We start from the raw sequence: 23,150 nt of genomic DNA on the forward strand, positions 1-23,150 counted from the left end.
GAATAAAACCAAATCCTGTCTTACCCAACAATGTTACTATTTGAATATTGGTACTTAAAGCTAGACTAAATTTAGACTTGTATAATACTGCATAGCTACCTTCCATCTGATTGTCTCACTTGTACTGGGAAAACAACAACCAGCCAGAGCCATACACTCTGCGGGTGTGTTTACTATTTTATCGATGTCTCCTTCAAGACATGCTTTATTTTGAACATATTATATATCAATTGTTTTTCATTGGGGAGAAGCGGTAGGAAATGGATGGATGGATGGATGTATCCAGTAAACCATTACCAATTGTATTTACAACCCGGAAAGTATGTGAAAATACCTTCTAAACATCACAGAATGTCACAGATTCAGTCGGTCTTTTTGATGATTCCGCTTCGAATATCTTTGGCAATTTCTGTAGATTCTATGTCACCGTAGTAACATTTCTTCACTGTGACCATATTATTAGATCAGTCATACTGGAAATACGCACAAATTAAAAAGTGATGCGCTGTTTATTATTCACAATCCTTATGTAAGACAAGAAAACGTTTTTATGCATTTAAAATTGTAAATAAATAGCTAAAAATTAAGTCAACAGATCGAGGGGTCACATGTTGCCCCCATAAAACCCTCTAAAAACATCCAGAAAGCGCAAACAATACTCCATTTTCATGTCAGGACCTGAAAATTAACCAAATATGAGTAATATTATTATAATTGCTAACGCAGACGGACTATTTTAGCGGTGCATTGATTACACTGAGCTAATGTTAGCTTACACGGCTATTGTTGACAAACTGAGCTGGCGGCGCTGCTTCTGCTTCGTCTCAAACTTGCTACAAGTAAATTCTCAATTATAATTAATGCATCTCTCACCTGCCAGTAGACAAATGTGGCCATGGACCGAAAAACTGGTTGATTTTCACATCCCCCGAGTTGGCAAAAAAGAGCTTGTTGCGACAACTTTTTTTTAACCCTTGATGAGGATTGCGATTGAATCTTTGACACTGAATTATCGGAGTGTCCCGTCGGTAGGCACTCAGCAAGAGTACAAATTGTACTGTAAGTGTTCTTTTTATTTTGTTGTGCTCGCATTAGGGCTGTCAAAAAGATAGATTTTTGAATGAATCACTATTCTTATTTGTAACTATTCTTAATCGATTAAAAAATTCAAAGATTGATTGATTTTACACCAACAATTTTTTTTTTTTTAAATCTGGCCCGTCCAGCCGCTCAGACAAATCATATTGTTGATGTAGATCAGTGGTGTCAAAGTCAAGGCCAACAGGATGATATTTGATTAGTATTAGAACCGGCCCGCAATCCACAGCCGCCTGCTCCTGTTTTGCACGCATCAATACTCCATCAGTGTTGGCGCAAATAATTTTCAAAATGGGGTCCCAGGGGCCCCATCAAGTCATAAAAATTGGGTTCCACAGTACATTTTTGGGGTCACACTTTTTTTGTAACCGCTTTGGATAAAAATGATAAATGTATGCATTATCTTGTTTGTTTCTCACATTCTATTCTGTGTTTTGGAAAAAAGTCGTCATAAATGTTACTTCATTCATTAAAATAAAAAAATGACAAAATAAGAAAACAAATTTTTATGCATACATAAACGTATTCTGTTAAAAACATTCATTTACTTTCTTCTTTCCTTCATGGATGTAAACTTTACTGTTTTTTTCTATATTTTTATTGTAATATTTTCAGAATGTGTTTGTTCTATTTTTGGCCACAGTAAGACATAGAAAACAGCCTGAAGTTGTCTTTATGGTTTAGTTTTCAAGCCATGATTTTATTAGTCCGGCCCGGATGTGCAAAATTTTTCCTCCATGCGGCCCCTGAGCTAATATGAGTTTAACACCCCTGATGTAGATGATCATTACTGATGTAAATATTACTTTAAAAAAAAGTGTGGAATACTTGCTTTGTATTCTTTTGGGTATGATTTCATAAAACAAAACTAATTACATTTCAAGTAATATCGAAATGTATCACAGCTGTTTATCTTTTTTATGGAGGAACATAGTTAATCATAGAACTGGCAACCAATGTTGTATAGAAAAAAAATATTGTATGTATATATTTATCATTTATGTTTATACAAGTTCATTAAATTGGACATAGAGTGAACAGGTAGTTCTAGATTACAGTAATTTATGATTTAAAGAAAGGGGGTGGGATTAAATAAGTGTATACTTCTTCTCACTCCTTTTCAAATATGGAAGAAAAAAAAGAAAAGAAAAAAAAGGGGAATTTCCAATGCTCATTTGCTTTTCGTTTTTTTTTTTTTTTTCTCTCCATTGTTTTCATTTTGTTACAATGGCTGTTAAAGCTATAGCACTGTATTTGATCATTCTTGCTCTTGTTTAGTTTTTTTGCATATTTGAACTAAAAATATATCAATCAATCATTATTGATTTTGAATCGAGATTTAATTTTGAATCGAATCCTTTGGTGCCCACAGATTCACAGTCCGAGCTCTCATACATCAAACAGTAACGTTCTCCATGCTTTTACTTTGAAGGAAGAGTTTGATCAGCTGAAGACAAAATCATGAAAACTGGCACATGACCCAGTTTGCCATCCCTGCAGCGTAAAAAATGTGTTTAAATTCACTAGTAAACTTTCCAAAAGTGCGGAGCTCTGCCTCCAGCTGTTATTAAGGAATGAAAGGCGGCGCACCTGACAGGTAATCCGCATGGAGACCCGCGTGTAAATGTCCCTAATAAACAGTACGGCTTCAATGAAACACTGAACAAAACTCAACTTTTAAACATGTTCAACTCCTACCTGCTCTCCTCCACGGTCACGTTGCCGCCAGGAGGAATCATCCGGTCACCTGGCCTGATTGACGCCACGAGGGGGAGCCATTACTCCGAAGACGTCTTTATCCGGGCGCACAAAGACGGCGAAAGCCCCGCACAGTAAAACTAAAGGCTATGTCTACACTAAGCCGGATAAGCCTTTAAACGAATAATTATTTATTTAACCACCTTTCAGCCACATTTCCGTTTAATGTCCCCCTCCTCAGATAATTTTTAACACGACTAAGTCAGCCATGTATTTCTTGAATCTCCTGTCTCTCAGGTTTGTATGGACTCATTGATCGTTTACAAACTGAGTCCGGAGAGGAAGTGACGTCACAAAGACCGCGCATAACACAGGAAGTGATGTCAGAAAGAACGCGCCACAGACATCTTTTTGTATTATTTTATTGAACAACAAACATACATTAATAATGCACACAAAAGTCAAGGCACTTTCAACATAACCCACAATCTACACATCAGGGTGAGCAAATCACGACATCAGTCAAACATGTCAAGGAAAGGAAACAAAAGTAAATACAGATAGATAATTAAATATTAATAAATAATAATAAATATATGAACAAAAGAAAAGAAAAAAAAAGACAAAATGGCTACCTAAATCACTTTACATGTTTTCAACAATTATATCAATTTAAGGGTTTTGTAGTCTTATTCTCCAAGATTTAAACAATAATTTTAAACCATTAAGCCAATTAGAAAATGTAAGGGTTTGTAAAGAACATTTTTTGGCCTGGAGCATAATAATGTTGACAAACATTTCTATGTTACAGTCATTTATAAAAATACCAAAATTGATCTCTTCTGTAGAGAATGGGGGCATCTCAACACCCAATCTCTAATCCCCTCCCAAAACACATGTAAATAAATATAAATGATAAATGGGTTGTACTTGCATGTACCCCAAAACCATCAGCTCCATACAGGCGAACCTCCTCCAAACTCCACGGACAAAGCTTCGAACAATGGGAGACCGGGCTTTCTGCTCCGCTGCTCCCAGTCTGTGGAACGCTCTCCCTGACCACCCGAGGGCACCTCAGACTGTGGATGCTTTTAAAAAAGGCTTAAAAACCCATCTTTTTTTTTTTTTTTTTTAATAAAGCCTTTTTATAGACATGCATGCTGGTTCTAGCTATTGGGCTGTTTCTAGTTTTATATTTTATTATTACTATTTTAACACTGTGGCCCTTTGAGGTTTTTTGCTCAACGTAAAGTGCTTTTTACAAATAAAATATATTATCATTATTATTACTTGTATAGCGCTTTTCTACCTTCAAGGTACTCAAACCGCTTTGACACTACATCCACATTTACCCATTCACACACTGGAGGGAGCTGCCATGCAAGGTGTTCACCAGGACCCATCAGGAGCAAGGGTGAAGTGTCTTGCTCAGGACACAACGGACGTGATGAGTTTGGTACTAGGTGGGGATTGAACCAGGGACCCTCGGGTTGCGCACGGCCACTCTCCCACTGCGTCACACCGTCCATTCCAAAAACAGATGATTGACATCCTCTACAGTGCCACAGATATAACAGCCATCAACCTCCATGTTAAATTTAAGTTTCAAAAAAATAATTTGAAGGGTATATTCTATTAATAATTTTAAATTGTATTTCTTTAATTTTCTGAATTGGGTATGTAAAATATCTTGTCCTTATTTTCCTTAGTTCAACTTTTGTAAACTACTTCAGGATTAATTTTCTATGAACTGTGCCCGGAAAGACTGCCAGCTTCATAACAACCAGAGCTAACCACTGGAAAGATGGGGGCGAGTCATCGAGACATGCCCGTGTTTCTCCTTCTTCTACATGTAGAGACACTTGCGGAAACCACACATGAATACCTTAAGTGAAGGTAATGTCAAACCTCTCTGATCACGCAGTTTGAAAACCCAATAAGTACCAAAAGTTAGAAGAAAAAAAGCAACAATCAGGCATGTATTACACGCCACCGTGATGCCTACACCGGAAGTAGATAGTTCGATAGGTGGATCAGGTGAATTAACTTTACCGTCATTGTAAATAATATACAACAACATTTAGTTTGAAGCACAAAGTCAAACCCGTAAGAAGTATGTATATAAAATCAATTTCATTCGTAATAAGCACATAATGCCTAAAATCATAATGTATGCTTTTTTTATTTTTTATTAATCAATCCTACAAAATAATACACAATAATACAAACCTCGTTTCCATATGAGTTGGGAAATTGTGTTAGATGTGAATATAAATGGAATACTGTTAGGGCGAAGACGGGTGGAAGGAGACGGCACAACAGTGGAAGTCCAACTCAATATTTATTGAGTAATTAATGATTACGTGGGATGTGTATGCTACTATGTGTTTGAGTGTGAACTATGTGCTGGAATTAACATATGGAAATACCGTAAAAAAATGTTGTCGTGCATGTTGGATGGTGGCGTCCAAAACCAGAGGCAGAAGGCAAAAGCAATCCGGTGTCCGAGCGTGGTCGTGGGGCAGGAGAGAGCGTCCAAAGTCCAGGCAATGTGTCGGGGATCCAGGAGAGCAAATCAGGGTTCCAGAGAGGATGGCAGCGGGAATGGAGACAGGGGCTGTGGAAGGAAGGAGAGACGAAGGAGATCACAAACAAGGCAGGAGGAAAAACGAGCACAGGAATAATCGCTGGTGAGAGTCAGATACGTGAGGCTTACTGCAAGCAATAGCAACGTTGCAACGACGAGGGCTCAGCGGCGGGAATCTTTATTCTGTTGTCCGTAATCACTGCCAGGTGTCTTGATTGGTGATCGTCTCCAGCTGTGTGTGTGAGCGGTCCGCGCTGCGCGCAAGGGGGCGTGTCTGGATGTGGCACGTGTGGACGCACTCAAAGAGTGGAGCCGCCGAGTGCTCCCGCAGATGAAGGCAGGGAAGACTGAGCGTGTGTCATAACAAATACAATGATTTGCAAATCCTTTTTAACCCATATCCAATTGAATGCACTACAAAGGCAAGATATTTGATGTTCAAACTCATAAACTTTATTTTTTTTTTGCAAATAATAATCTACTTAGAATTTCAAGGCTGCAAGAAGTGCCAAAGTAGTTGGGAAAGGGCATGTTCACCACTGTGTTACATCACCATTTCTTTTAACAACACTCAATAAATGTTTGGGAACTGAGGAAACTAATTGTTGAAGCTTTGAAAGTGGAATTCTTTCCCATTCTTGTTTTATGTAGAGCTTCAGTCGTTCAACAGTCCGGGATCTCCGCTGTCGTATTTTACGCTTCATAATGCTCCACACATTTTCGATGGGAGACAGGTCTGGAGTGCAGGCGGGCCAGGAAAGTACCCGCACTCTTTTACTACAAAGCCACGCTGTTGTAACACGTGGCTTGGCATTGTCTTGCTGAAATAAGCAGGGGATCATGATAATGTTGCTTGGATGACAACATATCAATCATCAATCAATGTTTACTTATATAGCCCTAAATCACTAGTGTCTCAAAGGGCTGCACAAACCACAACACAAACCACTACGACATCCTCGGTAGGCCCACATAAGGGCAAGGAAAACTCACACCCAGTGGGACGTCGGTGAAATGATGACTATGAGAACCTTGGAGAGGAGGAAAGCAATGGTTGTCGAGGGGGTCTAACATGATACTGTGAAAGTTCAATCCATAATGGATCCAACACAGTCGCAGGAGTCCAGTCCAAAGCGGATCCAACACAGCAGCGAGAGTCCCGTTCACAGCGGAGCCAGCAGGAAAACATCCCAAGCGGAGGCGGATCAGCAGCGCAGAGATGTCCCCAGCCGATACACAGGCAAGCAGTACATGGCCACCGGATCAGACCGGACTCCCTCCACAAGGGAGAGTGGGACATAGGAGAAAAAGAAAAGAAACGGCAGATCAACTGGTCTAAAAAGGGAGGCTATTTAAAGGCTAGAGTATACAAATGAGTTTTAAGGTGAGACTTAAATGCTTCTACTGAGGTGGCATCTCAAACTTTTACCGGGAGGGCATTCCAGAGTACTGGAGCCCAAAATGAAAACGCTCTATAGCCCGCAGACTTTTTTTGGGCTTTGGGAATCACTAATAAGCCACTAATATGTTGCTCCAAAACCTGTATGGACCTTTCACCATTAATGGTGCCTTCACAGATGTGTAAGTTACCCATGCCTTGGGCACTAATACACCCCCATACCATCACAGATGCTGGCTTTTGAACTTTGCGCCTATAACAATCCGAATCGTTATTTTCCTCTTTGTTCTGGAGGACACCACGTCCTCTGTTTCCAAATATAATTTGAAATGTGGACTCGTCAGACCACAGAACACTTTTGCACTTTGCATCAGTCCATCTTAGATGAGCTCGAGCCCAGTGAAGCCGGCGGCGTTTCAGGGTGTTGTTGGTAAATGGGTTTGGCTTTGCATAGTATCAATCAATCAATCAATCAATGTTTACTTATATAGCCCTAAATCACTAGTGTCTCAAAGGGCTGCACAAACCACTACGACATCCTCGGTAGGCCCACATAAGGGCAAGGAAAACTCACACCCAGTGGGACATCGGTGACAATAATGACCCAGTGGGACGTCGGTGACAATGATGACTATGAGAACTTTAACTTGCACTTACAGATGTAGCGACCAATTGTAGTTACTGACAGTGGTTTTATGAAGTGTTCCTGAGCCCGAATGGTGATATCCTTTACACACTGATGTCGTTTTTTGACGCAGTACCGCCTAAGGGATCAAAGGTCCATAATATCATCGCTTACGTGCAGTGATTTCTCCAGATTCTCTGAACCTTTTGATGATTTTACGGACCGTAGATGGTAAAATCCCTAAATTCCTTGCAATAGCTTGTTGAGAAATGTTGTTCTAAAACTGTTCGACAATTTGCTTACAAAGTGGTGACCCTAGCCCCAACCTTGTTTGTGAATTACTTAACATTTCATGGTAGCTGCTTTTATACCCAATCATGGCACCCAACTGTTCCCAATTAGCCTGCACACCTGTGGGATGTTGCATATACAGTAAGTGTTTCATGAGCATTCCTCAATTTTATCAGTATTTATTGCCACCTTTCCCAACTTCTTTGTCACTTGTCACTGGCATCAAATTCGAAAGTTAATGATTATTTGCAAAAAAAAATGAACATCAAATATGTTGTCTTTGTAGCATATTCAATTGAATATGGGTTTAAAATGATTTGTAAATCATTGTATTCCGTTTATATTTACATCTAACACAATTTCCCAACTCATATGGAAACAGGGTTTGTACAATTCCAATTCCAAAACTAAACCCCGCCCAGCAACATTCAAAATAGCAATCCACAGAGCAATCGAGAGGACACACCACCTACTTAGTTGCCCTGTGGTTAGTGTGTCCGCCCTGAGATCAGTAGGTTGTGAGTTTAAACCCCATCAGAGTCATACCAGAGAGTATAAAAATGGGACCCATTACCTCCCTGCTTGGCACTCAGCATCAAGGGTTGGAATTGGGGGTTGAATCACCAAAAATTATTCCCGGGCACGGCACCGCTGCTGCTCACTGCTCCTCTCACCTCCCAGGGGATAATCAAGGGGATGGGTCAAATGCAGAGGACAAATTTGATCACATCTAGTGTGTGTGACAATCATTGGTACTTTAACTTTAAGTTTAACACAAACATGACACAAAACAATCCAAAGGTAGTCAAACAGAAATGAAAAATATCAACAACAGCACCAATATTAATAAGAATTCCAACATACTGTAGCAGTGATTAGAAATCCCTCATTGACATTATCATCACAGCCATTTCTAAAAAATAAAAACATTTAAAAAATGAACAATTATAAAGCAATTTCTAAATGAAACAAAGATAGTCAAAATGTATCGCAGAGAGCAGTTTTTAGTGCATTATTTAATTTGGCCTGAGAATGAAATATGTGTAACCGTCTAGTGGTCTTAACTTAACTAGCATCTCCCTGAAGGTTGAACCGGTGGTGAGCAAAGTGGGATGTGTCCTTCAGGAGAGTGTTTTTGGAGATACCGGGAGGAGAAGATTGCTTCTGGGCTTGGCAGGCTTGTGTTTGTTATTTTTACAGCAGTTGTTGTCGCCCTCTGCAGGGTCTTTTTGTCCGCTGAGGCGCTGCTGCCATGCCAAACCAGGGCGCGGTAGATCAGGACAATTTCTATAGAAAATTGGTAGAAGGCCAGCAGTACTTCCTGAGAAACCACTGCTGGGCTTTCTTGAAGGGGAAGTGCACTTTTTTCGGAATTTCGCCTATCATTCACCATCCTTATGTGAGACAAGAACAGATATGTCTTTCTTATGTGTAATGCATTCTAACTCGTAAATAAACGTTAAAATAAAGCCATTGGGAGCTCTTCTATTGCTGTGGATGCATTATGCACTGCCAAGATTCGGTAAGTAAGTATTAGTGATATTGTTATTAGAAGTGCTAACGCAGACAAACTATTTTTAGCGGCACTCTAATTACAGAAAGCTAACTAGCTTTGGACATATTGAGCCGCAGCATTGCCTCTGAGTTGGTGAAAGTTCATTCGAGTTTATAAATCTCTCACCTGGATAGTAGAAGGTTGTGGACATAAACCGAGAAGTTGGTCAACTTTGACATCCAACTTGTATCTGAAGATGGCCAAAGAGACACGAAAAGACGATTGTTTTGCACACACCTTTGTTTTTCTTTTAACCCCGCGCAAGGATTATGATTAATTCTTCATCTAACCGGGAACATATAAACATCCTATCAGTGGGCATCCCAGTGAGAGCAGACATTGTACAGTATATACATTTTTTTAAATATGTTTTTTCCCCTCATGTGGTCTGCCATGATTAGTAGTAGTCAAAGTTTATTTGGACAACCCTTAATCACTGGGCCCTCAATGGGCTTCACAAACTGCCAACAATAACCACCAGGATCTAAACCATACACAAGTAAACTTGGGATAGGGTCTGCAAATGTGAGGAACCCAGACCTGGGTGGCCGGCTGCAATGGATGCCAAGTGGGTACAGATATTGAATTGTTACATCAATAGATTATGTGAGAGTCCAGTCTATCAAGAAGCTAGTCTCGGGTCGTAGGAGGTCTTCTTGCATCAAGAAAAGTCAAAAACGCAGAGATAGAGGAGTGGTCCACCCTGGGTCACAACTTAAAAACAACTTGTGCCTCATCCAGACAGGTATCGCTCCAGAGATAATCCGTGGCCACCTGGTAACCTCGCCATGCAGAAAAGAGAAACGGCAGATCAACTGGTCTAAAAGAGAGTCTATTTAAAAGCTAATGTAAACGAATTAGTTTTAAAATGGGACTTAAACGCTTCTACTGAGTTAGCATCTCTAACTGTTACAGGTAGGGCATTCCCGAGTACTGGAGCCCGAATAGAAAACATTCTATAGCTCGCAGATTTTTCGGGGGGCTCTTGGAATCACTAATAAGCCAGAGTTCTTTGAAAGCAGCTTTCTGGCCGGGACATATGGAACAATACAATCAGCAAGATAGGATGGAGCTAGACTGTTCAGTATTTTATACATAAGTAGTAACACCATACAGTCCAATCGTAAGTGCACAGGAAGCCAGTGCAGGTGAACCAGTATATATATATATATATATATATATATATATATATATATATATATATATATATATATATATATATATATATATATATGTATATATATATATACACTGTATATATATATATATATATATATGTAGGTTTGGGAAAAAAAATCACAAGACTACTTCATCTCTACAGATCTGTTTCATGAGGGGTTCCCTCAATCATCAGGAGATTTTTTTTCCCAAACCTACATATTGCGCTCTACCCCGGTATCGAGCACTATTCTCTGGATAATCCAATCAAGACATATATATATATATATATATATGTATATATATATATATATATATATATATATATATATATATATATATATATATATATATGTATATATACTATATATATATATATATATATATGTATATATATATATATATACATACAGTATATATATATGTAGTCTAGGTATATATATATATATATATATACTGTATATATATATATATATATATATATACCTACAGTATATATATTTATATAGTCTGGGTATATATAGTATATCGGTATATAAAGGTTTATACAGTATAGGCATATATTTAGGTTTAAATGAATGTAGGTATATAAAAGTATATACAGTATAGGTATATATATAGGTGTATATGTATATAGGTATATAAAGGTATATACAGTATAGGTGTACACATATAGGTTTATGCATATTCAGTATATATATATATATATATATATATATATATATGTATATGTATAAAGGTATATAAAGTTATATACAGTATAGACGTAATATGATCAAACTTTCTTGTTCTTGTCAAAAGTCTAGTCAATTGTAATGGGGAGGCCCGAAAAACATACGTTACAGTAATCAAGACGAGACGTAACGAATGCATGAATATTGATCATGGACAAAATGGAACAAATTTTAGCGATATTATAGAGATGAAAGAAGGCTGTTTTAGTATCACTCTTAATGTGTGACTGAAACGAGAGAGTTAGGTCGAAGATAATACCCAGATTTTTCACCAAGTTGCTTAGTACTATTGTTTTTTTGTCAAATTTCAATGTGGGTTCCTTAAACTGAAGCTGAATTTCCCCCAGGGATCAATAAAGTACATTCTATTCTCTAATCCATTGTAACAAGTGCCTGAGTTGAGCTTAAACCTCGCCCCCTGATAGCACTGGCTTTTAGCTCGACAGCCAGCGCGCGAGTGTTTCTGAGACCTGGGCAGAAAGCAAGGACGTTCCCAACACTTGACAACGCAATGTGGTTATTCCAAATCTTACAGAAAAAAAATGACTGTTTTGAACTTTGAAGCTTTTTGTCTGTTCAAAAAACAGCATTTTCCGGACTATATATGCTGCAACCACTAAATTTTAGAAAGAAAAAAAGATATACCATACATACTGTAAGCCACAGCCTGACTATAAGCCGCAGATATATACGTTGTGAAATTAGTTATTTACACACAAATATGCTGTAAATGTTTATTTACATACCTAATTTTTTCTCAATGGTGTCTGTAACAGGGCAGTAAAACGGCTGATTAAACCAAACGGAAGCCATCATCTTGGACCCGCGAGCTGCGAAAGCAAGCTCCCCATTCAGCTAAACAGACTCAATAATTCAACTGTGACGTTTTGGTGAATTCACTAAGGAATTTGTGAAAATTAAACAAAACAAAAAGAATGCCATTGCAAGTTGATAGTACTAATACAGACACTCGTAACTATTATAGTTTTTAAGGTATTAAGGTTTTATGGTTTTGAACAACATATGCAACCCAGCAATTGCGGTTTTTCGATTCTTTTAATTTGATATTATCATGATTAGCATTAATCGTTACATCCGTGCACCTACAGGTTACTTGAATAATCCTTTCAAGAACAGACCAATATGTCACAATATTATCATGTGTTGAGGCGCTGATCCCTTCTGTTTGAGCTTCAGTGTTAGCATAAACAGAAGACGCACACACACACACACACACACACACACACACACACACACACACACACACACACACACACACACACGCACACACACGCACACACACGCACACACACGCACACACACGCACGCACACACACGCACACACACGCACACACATAATGTAATAATATAAGAGGCACCATGTTGTCCTCTGTGTGTCAGCAGAAACGACATGTCCAGTCACATGACTCCCCGCTCGTCCATACGTCCACGCGGCTAAGTGTCAAAGGTCACGTGGTCAAAGAAACAGCTTAGTGTCAAAACGCCGCTTAGCATATCACATGACCACGTGGAAGATTTGATGAGATGCATGTTGTGTCAAAGCCGAGCGTGTTACATTATTTCCACCACACACATACACACACATAAAAAAAATTCCGTTATTAGATTTTTCAATCCCACAGTCGAGTGGGTGGAGGGAAATAGGTCCAGGATGTGTTGCAGTGGACCACAGGGTCAAAGGTCACCCTTCTATTTTTAGCAATACGCCTCTCCTTGCGGCTCGGCGGCGTGGTCCATTTCCAGCACGTAGGCAGTCCCCGTGGGCGGCTTGTGCCCGTTGGCGGGGGGCAGCTCCAGCGGGGCCTCTGCGTCGGTAGTCACGTACCACATGTGATCGGGGACGTCCAGCTCCATCAGCTTCTGCTTGATCAGCAGGCTCTTCTCGATGTTCCGCCTCTTGAACTTGAACTCGATGATGGTCTTGGTGTAGCGGTTCAGCGCCGTGACCGCCGAGCCCATGCAGGTGCCGAAAGACCCCCACGCTAGGCTGGGAGGAGGAAGTCACAGTTTGTGATGGCCGACACACATTGTTCATGAATATACTTCTTACGCGTAAGACCAGCTGTAGTCCCAGGTTTTGGGTCTCCAGTCTTCTGGACCCATGGCCACGGCCAGCTGGAAGATGGTGGTGAACATCATGTGGGCCACCATCCCACAAAGGCCTGCAGGTACATTCAAAGACATTGTAGTCCCAGCCCAACATAAAACACCACTTTTAAGACATTTTCAAATACTTTTTAGTCCTAGCAAACATAAAACACCACATTTAAGTCATGTTTAAAGACTTTTTAATCCCAGCACAATATAAAACCATCCATCCATCCATCCATCATCTTCCGCTTATCCGAGGTCGGGTCGCGGGGGCAGCAGCCTAAGCAGGGAAGCCCAGACTTCCCTATCTCCAGCCACTTCGTCTAGCTCTTCCCGGGGGATCCCGAGGCGTTCCCAGGCCAGCCGGGAGACATAGTCTTTCCAACGTGTCCTGGGTCTTCCCCGTGGCCTCCTACCAGCTGGACGTGCCCTAAACACATCCCTAGGGAGGCGTTCGGGTGGCATCCTGACCAGATGCCCGAACCACCTCATCTGGCTCCTCTCGATGTGGAGGAGCAGCGGCTTTACGTTGAGCTCCTCCCGGATGGCAGAGCTTCTCACCCTATCTCTAAGGGAGAGCCCCGCCACCCGGCGGAGGAAACTCATTTCGGCCACTTGTACCCGTGATCTTATCCTTTCGGTCATGACCCAAAGCTCATGACCATAGGTGAGGATGGGAACGTAGATCGACCGGTAAATTGAGAGCTTTGCCTTCCGGCTCAGCTCCTTCTTCACCACAACGGATCGATACAACGTCCGCATTACTGAAGACGCCGCACCGATCCGCCTGTCGATCTCACGATCCACTCTTCCCCCACTCGTGAACAAGACTCCTAGGTACTTGAACTCCTCCACTTGGGGCAGGGTCTCCCCCCCAACCCGGAGATGGCACTCCACCCTTTTCCGGGCGAGAACCATGGACTCGGACTTGGAGGTGCTGATTCTCATTCCGGTCGCTTCACACTCGGCTGCGAACCGATCCAGTGAGAGCTGAAGATCCCGGCCAGATGAAGCTATCAGGACTACATCATCTGCAAAAAGCAGAGACCTAATCCCGTGGCCACCAAACCGGAACCCCTCAACGCCTTGGCTGCGCCTAGAAATTCTGTCCATAAAAGTTATGAACAGAATCGGTGACAAAGGACAGCCTTGGCGGAGTCCAACCTTCACTGGAAACGTGTCCGACTTACTGCCAGCAATGCGGACCAAGCTCTGACACTGATCATACAGGGAGCGGACTGCCACAATAAGACATTCCGATACCCCATACTCTCTGAGCACTCCCCACAGGACTTCCCGAGGGACACGGTCGAATGCCTTCTCCAAGTCCACAAAGCACATGTAGACTGGTTGGGCAAACTCCCATGCACCCATACACCACTTTTAAGACATTTTCAAATACGTTTTAGTCCTAGCAAACATAAAACACCACATTTAAGTCATGTTTAAAGACTTTTTAATCCCAGCACAATATAAAACACCAATTTTAAGTTATGTTCAAAGACTTTTTGGTCCCAGCACAACATAAAACACCACTTTAAGTCTTTTTAGTCCTAGCAAAACATAAAACACCACTTTTAAGACATGTTGGACAACTTTTTAGTCCTACAAAACATAAAACACCACTTTTAAGTCATGTTCAAATACCTTTTAGTCCTAGCAAACATAAGACACCACTACTAAGTCATGTTTAAAGACATTTTAATCACAGCACAATATAAAACAACGTTTTAAGTCATGTTCAAAGACCTTTTAGTCCTAGCCAAAATAAAACACCACTTTTAACTTGTGTTTAAAGACGTTTCAATCCAAGCACTACATAAAACACCACTTTTTAAGACATGTTTGAATACTTTCTAGTCCTAGCAAGCATAAAACACCACTTTTTAAGACACGTTTAAATATATTTTCATCCCAGCAAACACAAAACACCACTTTTAAGTCATGTTTAAAAAGTTTTTGGTCCCAGGACAACATAAAACACCACTTTAAGACTTTTTAGTCTCACCATAACATAAAACATCACTTTTAAATCATGTTAAAATACTTTTTTAGTCCTAGAAAACATAAAACACCACTTTTAAGTCAGGTTTAAAGATGTTTTAATCTCAGCACTACATAAAACACCACTTTTTAAGACACGTTTAAATATATTTTCATCCCAGCAAACATAAAACACCACTTTTAAGTCATGTTTACAGACTTTTTGGTCCCAGGACAACATAAAACACCACTTTAGGACTTTTCAGTCTCACCATTACATAAAACGTCACTTTTAGATAATGTTAAAATACTTTTTATTCGTAGAAAACATAAAACACCACTTTTAAGTCATGTTTAAAGATGTTTTAATCTCAGCACTACATAAATCACCATTTTTTAAGAGATGTTTAAACAAGTTTTAGTCCTAGCAAACATAAAACACCACTTTTTAAGACACGTTTAAAGACATTTTCGTCCTAGCAAACATAAAACACCACTTTTTAAGACATGTTCAAAGTCTTTTTAGTCCCAGCACAACATAAAACATCACTATTAAGACGTGTTCGAATACTTTTTAGTCCCAGCAAGCTTGCAATACCACTTTTTAAGCTTTTTAGTCCTAGCACAAACAAAAGGTCACTTTTAAGCCATGTTCAAATACTATTTAGTACCAGCACAACATAAAACACCACTTTTAAAAAATGTTCAAAGAATTTTTAGTCCCAGCACAAATAAAACGTCACTTTTTAAGTCATGTTAAAAGACTATTTAGTACCAGTACAACATAAAACACCAGTTTTAAGACATGTTCAAATACTTTTTAAGTCCCAGCACAACATAAAATGTCCATTTTAAGTCATGTTTAAATACTTTTTAGTCTCAGCACAATATAAAACACCACAATAAGTCATGTTCAAATACCTTTTAGTCCAAGCCCAAAATAAAACACCACTTTTTAAGACACGTTAAAGGCTTTTTAGTCCTAGCACAAAAAAAAATCACTTTTAAATCATGTTCAAAGACTATTTAGTTCCAGTACAACATAAAACACCAGTTTTAAGACATGTTCAAAGACTTTTTAGTCCCAGCACAAATAAAACATCACTTTTTAAGTCATGTTCAAAGACCATTTAGTACCAGCACAACATAAAACACCAGTTTTAAGACATGTTCAAAGACTTTTTTAGTCCTAGCAAACTTAAAACACCACTTTTTAAGACATGTTCAAAGACTTTTAAGTCCCAGCACAACATAAAACACCACATGTTAAATACGTTTTAGTCTTTGCGAACATAAAACAGCATCAAATACTTTAATCAGCTATTATTTCAACTTTTTATAATTTTTGTACATTCCATTTCTATCCAAATGAAAGTACCATAACACTGATGGCAGCTGAAACAAAAGCTTTCAAATCAGGAGTTTGTATCCGAGTATTACTTTGTTCCGAATAAAAGTGAACAAGAGAATAAAATCCTGCAAGTAATTTGTTTGTTTGGAAGGATCATAATTATATTCAGATTGAATAATATCACAGTGCTCCATCTCTCAGCCCCTTTGGACTTTCTGCATCCTTTCATCCTGCACTCAGAATCCTGCAGCTTTACTGGGGATTAACTCCCAACAACGGTGTGTGTGTGTGTGTGTGTGTGTGTGTGTGTGTGTGTGTGTGTGTGTGTGTGTGTGTGTGTGTGTGTGTGTGTGTGTGTGTGTGTGTGTGTGTGTGTGTGTGTGGTGTGTGTGTGTGTGTGTGTTTGCGTGACTGTCTGTGCGAACGTGTGTTTTTGCATGCTAATGTGCGTGTGTGTGCGCATGTGTGTGTGTGTTTGTGTGAGTGTGTGTGTGTGTTTGCATGCGTGTGTCTGCGCGAATGTGTGTTTTTGCTTGCAAATGTGCGTGTGTGCGCGTGTGTGTGTGTGTGTGTTTGTGTGTTTGTGTGCGTGTGAGTGCGTTTGTGTCCGTGCATCAATGTGTGTGTGTGTGTGTGTGTGTGTGTGTGTGTGTGTGTGTGTGTGTGTGTGCGTGTGTGCGTGCGTGTGTGCGTGCGTGTGTGTGTGTGTGTGTGTGTCTGTGTGTGTGTGTGTGCGCGTGATTAGGTCCTTTGGGCAGGTCTTGGTCAGGGCCCAAAAACCGCCTGCCTCCAATCGGATTACAGCACAAACGAGCAGGAAAATCCTCAGAGTCAACCAGTGTAGACCACCCCACTAACCAGCTGATAACTAGTCCAACTAGTCTTTTCCATGCACCACACTGACCTCATATTAGACCTCAGATTATACTCAAGATGGCGGCGCCCTGCTCGGCTTCGGCTGCAGAGACTAGTGGTAGTAATGGAACTTTTTTGGCAAATATATCAGGCAATTCTGTAAATTTCAAAGTTAACGTCCAGCGTAGTCACTCCATAACAACAATGACATGGATTATAGGGAGGAGGTGAAACATCTGGTTGACTGGTGCAAAACAAACAACCTAGTCCAGAACGTCGACAAGACCAAGGAGATCATCGTCGAATTCAGAAGGCACCTGTCAATGGCACAGCAGTAGAGATGGTAAGCAGCACCAAGTTCCTGGGTGTGCAGATAACTGACAATATGACCTGATCTCTACACACCGGAGCTCTTGTAAAAAGAGCTCAGCAGCGCATGCACTTTTTGCGTCGGATGAAAAGAGCACAGCTCCCTCCCCCCGTTCTCAGCACATTCTACAGAGGCACTATAGAGAGCCTGCTGACTAACTGCATCTCTGTAAATAAAATTCTCTTGAACAGGTGCGGTAGAAACGGACGGATGGATTAAAATGTATGGGAATGTTTTCTATTTTGAATGTTATTTTTAACACTGTGATTACCAGCGGAATTATAAATTACTTATCGTGTTAAGCAACGTCAGCTAAGATTTATCTGAGAGCCAGATGCAGTCATCAAAAGAGCCACATCTGGCTCGAGAGCCATAGGTTCCCTACCCCTGCACTACACTGACCTGCTAATAACTAGTCCAACTGGTTCTCTTGATGCACTCATTTGATGAAAACTAGTCTAGTTAGTCCACTTAATGCATCATACTGACCAGCTGACAACTAGTCTGACTAATTATATTGATGCCCCATACTGACCAGCTTACAACTAGTCTATTTTTCTTAATGACATTATGACAACTAGTCCGACCAGTTTTCTTGACACACCATACTGACCAGCTGACAACTAGTGTAACTAGTTTTCTTAATGTACCATTTTGACTTTATGACAACTAGTTTAACTACTTTTCTAATACCCCATACTGACTTTATGACAATTAGTCTGATTGGTTTTTAATGCACCAAACTGACATTATGACAACTAATCTGACTGGATTTCTTGATGCACCAAATTGACATTATGACAACTAGTTTGACTAGTTTTCTTGATGCACCATTCCGACCAGCTAACAGCTACTCTAACTAGTTTACTTAGTGCACCATACTGATTTTATGACAACTACATTAACTATTTTTTAATATACCATACTGACATTATGACAATTAGTGTGACTAGTTTAATAATGCACCAAACTGACATTATGACAATTAGTCTGACTAGTTTTCCTGATGCAACAAATTGACATTATGACAACTAATTTGACTAGTTTTCATGATGCACCATACTGACCAGCTAACAACTAGTCTAATCTTTATTCTGGATACACCATACTTAGATTATGACTAGTATGTCTAGTCCTAATCATGCACCACACTGACATCATGATAACTAGTCTGACTAATTTGTGTGATGCACCATACTGACCCGCAGACATCAGTCCAACTAGTTTTCTTGATGTGCCATACTGACTTTAGGACAACTAGTCAAACTAGTTTTCTTAATAGACAATACTGACATTTTGATAACTAGTCTCACTAGTCCTCATCATGCACCACACTGACATGACAACTCGTCTGACCAGTTTTCTTGATGCACCATACTGACCAGCTGACAACTAGTCTAACTTGTTTTCTTAATGCACCATACTGACTTTATGACAACTAATCTAACGTGTTTTATTAATGCACCACACTGACATTGAAAATTAGCCTGACTCCTCCTCTTCATGCACCAGGCTGACATTATGATAACTACTTTGATTAGTCCCCTACATGCACCACAGTGATAGTATGATAACTAGTTTGACTTGTCCTCTTGATGCACAGCACTCACCTGACAACCAAGAGTATCCTGATCAAACATTTTCCCTTCTGATATGATACTTATAATAAAACTTTGAGTATTTGCCGATACTGATGTTATTCTAAAACGATATCAGCAGGAATCATCCATACTTGTATTATTTAGTGGTGTGGGATGTTAGAAAATGTCTGATCAAGTGAAATGAGTCAAACAGAGAACAAATGTAGCTATGGATAACACTAACCTATTTATCATGAGCTGTCTGGAATGGACTTATGCTGTCTTTAAGTTGAAGTGGAGTGGTAATTGTTTTTGGCGACATCTGTTACTCAAAATAAGCCACATTGACCAACTGATAACTAGTCTAACTACTAATTTTGATGCGCCACACTGATGTTCTGATAACTAATTTAACGAGTACTTATGATGCACCATTATGATGCACCACACTGACTTGCATATAACTAATCTAACTAGTCATTTGGATGCGCCACACTGACCTTCTGATAACTAATCTAACTATTCCTAATGAAGTACCACACTGACCTGCGTAAAGCTAGTCTAAACAGTCATCTAAAAGCGCCACACTGACCTGCTGATAACTAATAAAGTAGTCTTCTTAAGTATCGGACGGGGACACCCCTGCTGATAACGAGTCTAACTAGTCCTCTTGATGCTGATACTTCTAGTTTTACTCCGGTCTTCCTCAGTGACATTTTTTACACTTGTACTACTTCACTGGGTGTAAGTGGTTAATACTTTTTCTTGGCATAAGTACTTTGAGTACATCTAAAGTCCATCAGCTACCTGCTCAGTGGCCTTGTGGTTAGCATGTCCGCCCTGATATTGGTCGGTCGTGAGTTCAAACCCCGGCCTAGTCATACCAAAGACTATAAAAATGCGACCCATTACCTCCCTGCTTGGAACTCTGAATCAAGAGTTGGAATTGGGGGTTAAATCACCAAAAATTATTCCCGAGCGTGGCCCCCGCTGCTGCCCACTGCTCCCCTCACCTCCTAGGGGGTGATCAAGGGTGATGGTGGCGCTAACCTCCCATATCATGAAGACCATGAAGAGGTTGGTCCTGGAACAACTCCGCCCTACAGTCAAGCCCCACCTGGACCCACTCCAATTCGCCTACCAGCCACGACTGGGAGTGGAGGATATAGTCATCTACCTGCTGAACCGAGCCCACACCTACCTGGACAAGCCTGCAAGCAATGTGAGGGTCATGTTTTTTGACTTCTCCAGTGCTTTCAATACTATACGGCCTGGGATACTGGGTGTGACGTTGGAGAAGATGTAGGTGGAGGCCCCCTTGGTGTCCTGGGTTGTAGATTACCTAACTGACAGACCACAGTACATGCGACTGCAGGACTGTGTGTCTGACAGACTGGTCAGCAACATCGGGGCCCTGCAGGGAACAGTCCTCTCCCCCTTCCTCTTCACCATATACACCACCGATTTCCACTATCAATCAGAGTCCTGCCACCTTCAGAAATATTCTGATGACTCTGCGATAGTGGGGTGTATTGAGGATGGTGATGATGAGGAATATAGAGCACTGGTGGAGGACTTTGTCACATGGTGTAGAAAGAACCACCTCCAGCTCAATGTGACGAAGACCAAGGAGCTGGTTGTGGACCTGGGAAGGAGGAGGAGTACTCTGGCAACCCCTGTTTCCATCAGGGGGGTTGATGTGGACATGGTTGAGGATTATAAATACCTCGGAATACACATCGACAACAAGCTGAATGGGTCAAAACACGCTGAGGACCTCTACAAGAAGGGACAGAGCCGCCTCTACTTCTTCAGGAGGCTAGGATCCTTCAACGTCTGTACAAGGATGTTGAAGATGTTCTACGAGTCGGTGGTGGCGAACGCTTTCTTGTACGCCGTGGCTTGCTGGGGCAACGGACTGAGAGTGAGCGACGCAAACAGACTTGACAAGTTAGTAGAGAAGGCCAGTAAAGTGGTTGGAGTGGAGCTGGACTCTCTGGCGATGGTGTCAGAGAGGAGAAGTCTAGCAAAACTCCTAGCCATTATGGACAACACCTCCCACCCACTACACTCGGACCTTGCGGAGAGAATGAGCACGTTCAGCGGAAGGCTCAGACTCCCAAAATGCAACACGGAACGACACAGGAGGTCCTTCATACCGACAGCCATCAGACTGTAAAATGCATATGTTCCTTGACTGGACTTAAATGTAGAATATATGTAGAATATATTTATATTATTCATATATTATATATATAATATATGTCATATATTATTTATTATTATCATTGCTTATTGTGAGCGAACTGTGGTGCTGAATTTCCCCCATGGATCAATAAAGTACTTTCAATTCTATTCTATGCTACCCTATTCTATTCTAAAATGGTACAATAATTTCACCACACCTGGTGTGTGTGTGACAATCATCCATCCATTTTCTACCGCTTATTCCCTTGTGGCCACTGGTGCCTATCTCACTGGTACTTTAACTTTAACTTTTAACTTTAATATTCAGTACGAAAACAATCTCGGCTCCGCCCATCCAGCCCCAGGCGCTTACCTGACAACGCGGTGCACATGGCGGCAAAGGCACTCAGCTTCAGTTTGTTCATGACGCTGAAGCAGGGGCATTGTTCCAGGATCATGAGGGCGCCGCCTGCAAAGAGCAGCGCCAGGTACAAGGTCTCGGCCACGATGCAGAGCCACAGCACACCTGCGAGGCGCACGTCACAAAAAGCAAAAGCCTCTTTAGCCACGGTGCCCGCGGGTCAAGGTGTGTGAATGGAACGGCAACTGACCTCGCTCGTGTTCAGGTGCGATCTCCGAGAAGTCTCGACAGTCGAAGCCTGGCGTCACACAACATTCCATCGTCAACGTTTTTTACAGTGAGCATGTCATTAGCATGAGGCTAATTGTCATTCCTGGCTGTGCAAGACCGAGGCGGACACGTTCCCTCTCTTACCGTTCATGTCTGCGGCCTGCTCGCAGGAGAAGAAGATCCCGGTGTGGAACTTCTTGAGCAAGAACTTCTCCTCGCCGGTCTCGAAGATGTACTGCACCAGGCGGCTGTCGTTGATGTTGGAGCTGTTGAAGCGGATGCAGAAGAACTGCTTGACCTGGACGGGCGGCCCCGTGCAGAAAGGCTTGGCCACTTTCCTGGTGCCCTCGCACCAGTAGCTGGTGCACACGGCCGACAGGGCGAACACAAACGCCATGAAGTTGAGGGTGAGCGCCAGCGAAGCCCGCCGTCCGCGCTCCAGCCTCATGGTCCAGGCCGGAACCGACTAATCCCGGCTTTTGACGCGCAGCCACCGTCTTTCGCCTGCCGGCAGATGCGTCAAATCGTCATAATCTGGTTGGCGAGGAGTCTCCTTGGCCGTGAAGAAAGCCGCTTCCTTTAGGGGGGTCATTCCGACGCTTCCCGCTGGCGCCGCACGATAACCACTCTTTCTGCTTTTGGCCCTCACCAGTCTTTGCCGCCATATCGCCCGCCACAAATGGCAAATTACGACAGACCGGCGTTGGGCATATTCAAAAAGAACAGATTAGAGATTATAATCCAAAACAAGGTTCTTACTCCCCGCCTGCCCGCTGCAGCCGCAACATTCACTGTGGTCACGTGACAACATCAATGGGATTATTGCCCATAATACATGTAGAGTGTGTACTTTGTCTTTGTCCCTTTGGCCTTTCAACTTTACTGTTGTCTCTTAGGACCAGGAGAGTCCAGACTTTTTACACTGAGGGCCGAACA

At 41.3% G+C, this 23,150-nt stretch overlaps 1 protein-coding gene and 1 long non-coding RNA gene across 2 annotated transcripts in view; both read right to left on the reverse strand.

Moving 5' to 3' along the window:
• The window catches only part of LOC133556106 (uncharacterized), a 45,461-nt gene extending 42,418 nt beyond the window's left edge, over positions 1-3,043 (reverse strand). The window contains exon 1 of the long non-coding RNA XR_009807453.1: positions 2,797-3,043. This is a non-coding gene — a long non-coding RNA (uncharacterized LOC133556106). The remainder of the gene's footprint in view (positions 1-2,796) is intronic.
• An 8,696-nt stretch (positions 3,044-11,739) lies between these two features.
• Positions 11,740-22,910, reverse strand: LOC133556100 (germ cell-specific gene 1-like protein). The gene is made up of 5 exons (XM_061905720.1): positions 22,359-22,910; positions 22,195-22,242; positions 21,957-22,109; positions 13,217-13,328; positions 11,740-13,153 (listed from the first exon to the last, which is right to left on the reverse strand). Exons 1-5 carry the CDS (start codon positions 22,660-22,662, stop codon positions 12,862-12,864), a joined length of 909 nt encoding a protein of 302 aa, XP_061761704.1. The 5' UTR covers positions 22,663-22,910; the 3' UTR covers positions 11,740-12,861.
• Positions 22,911-23,150: the final 240 nt, after the last annotated feature.

This window comes from Nerophis ophidion, linkage group LG07 (genome assembly GCF_033978795.1).
Source record: "Nerophis ophidion isolate RoL-2023_Sa linkage group LG07, RoL_Noph_v1.0, whole genome shotgun sequence".
Taxonomy (NCBI): Eukaryota; Metazoa; Chordata; class Actinopteri; order Syngnathiformes; family Syngnathidae; genus Nerophis; species Nerophis ophidion.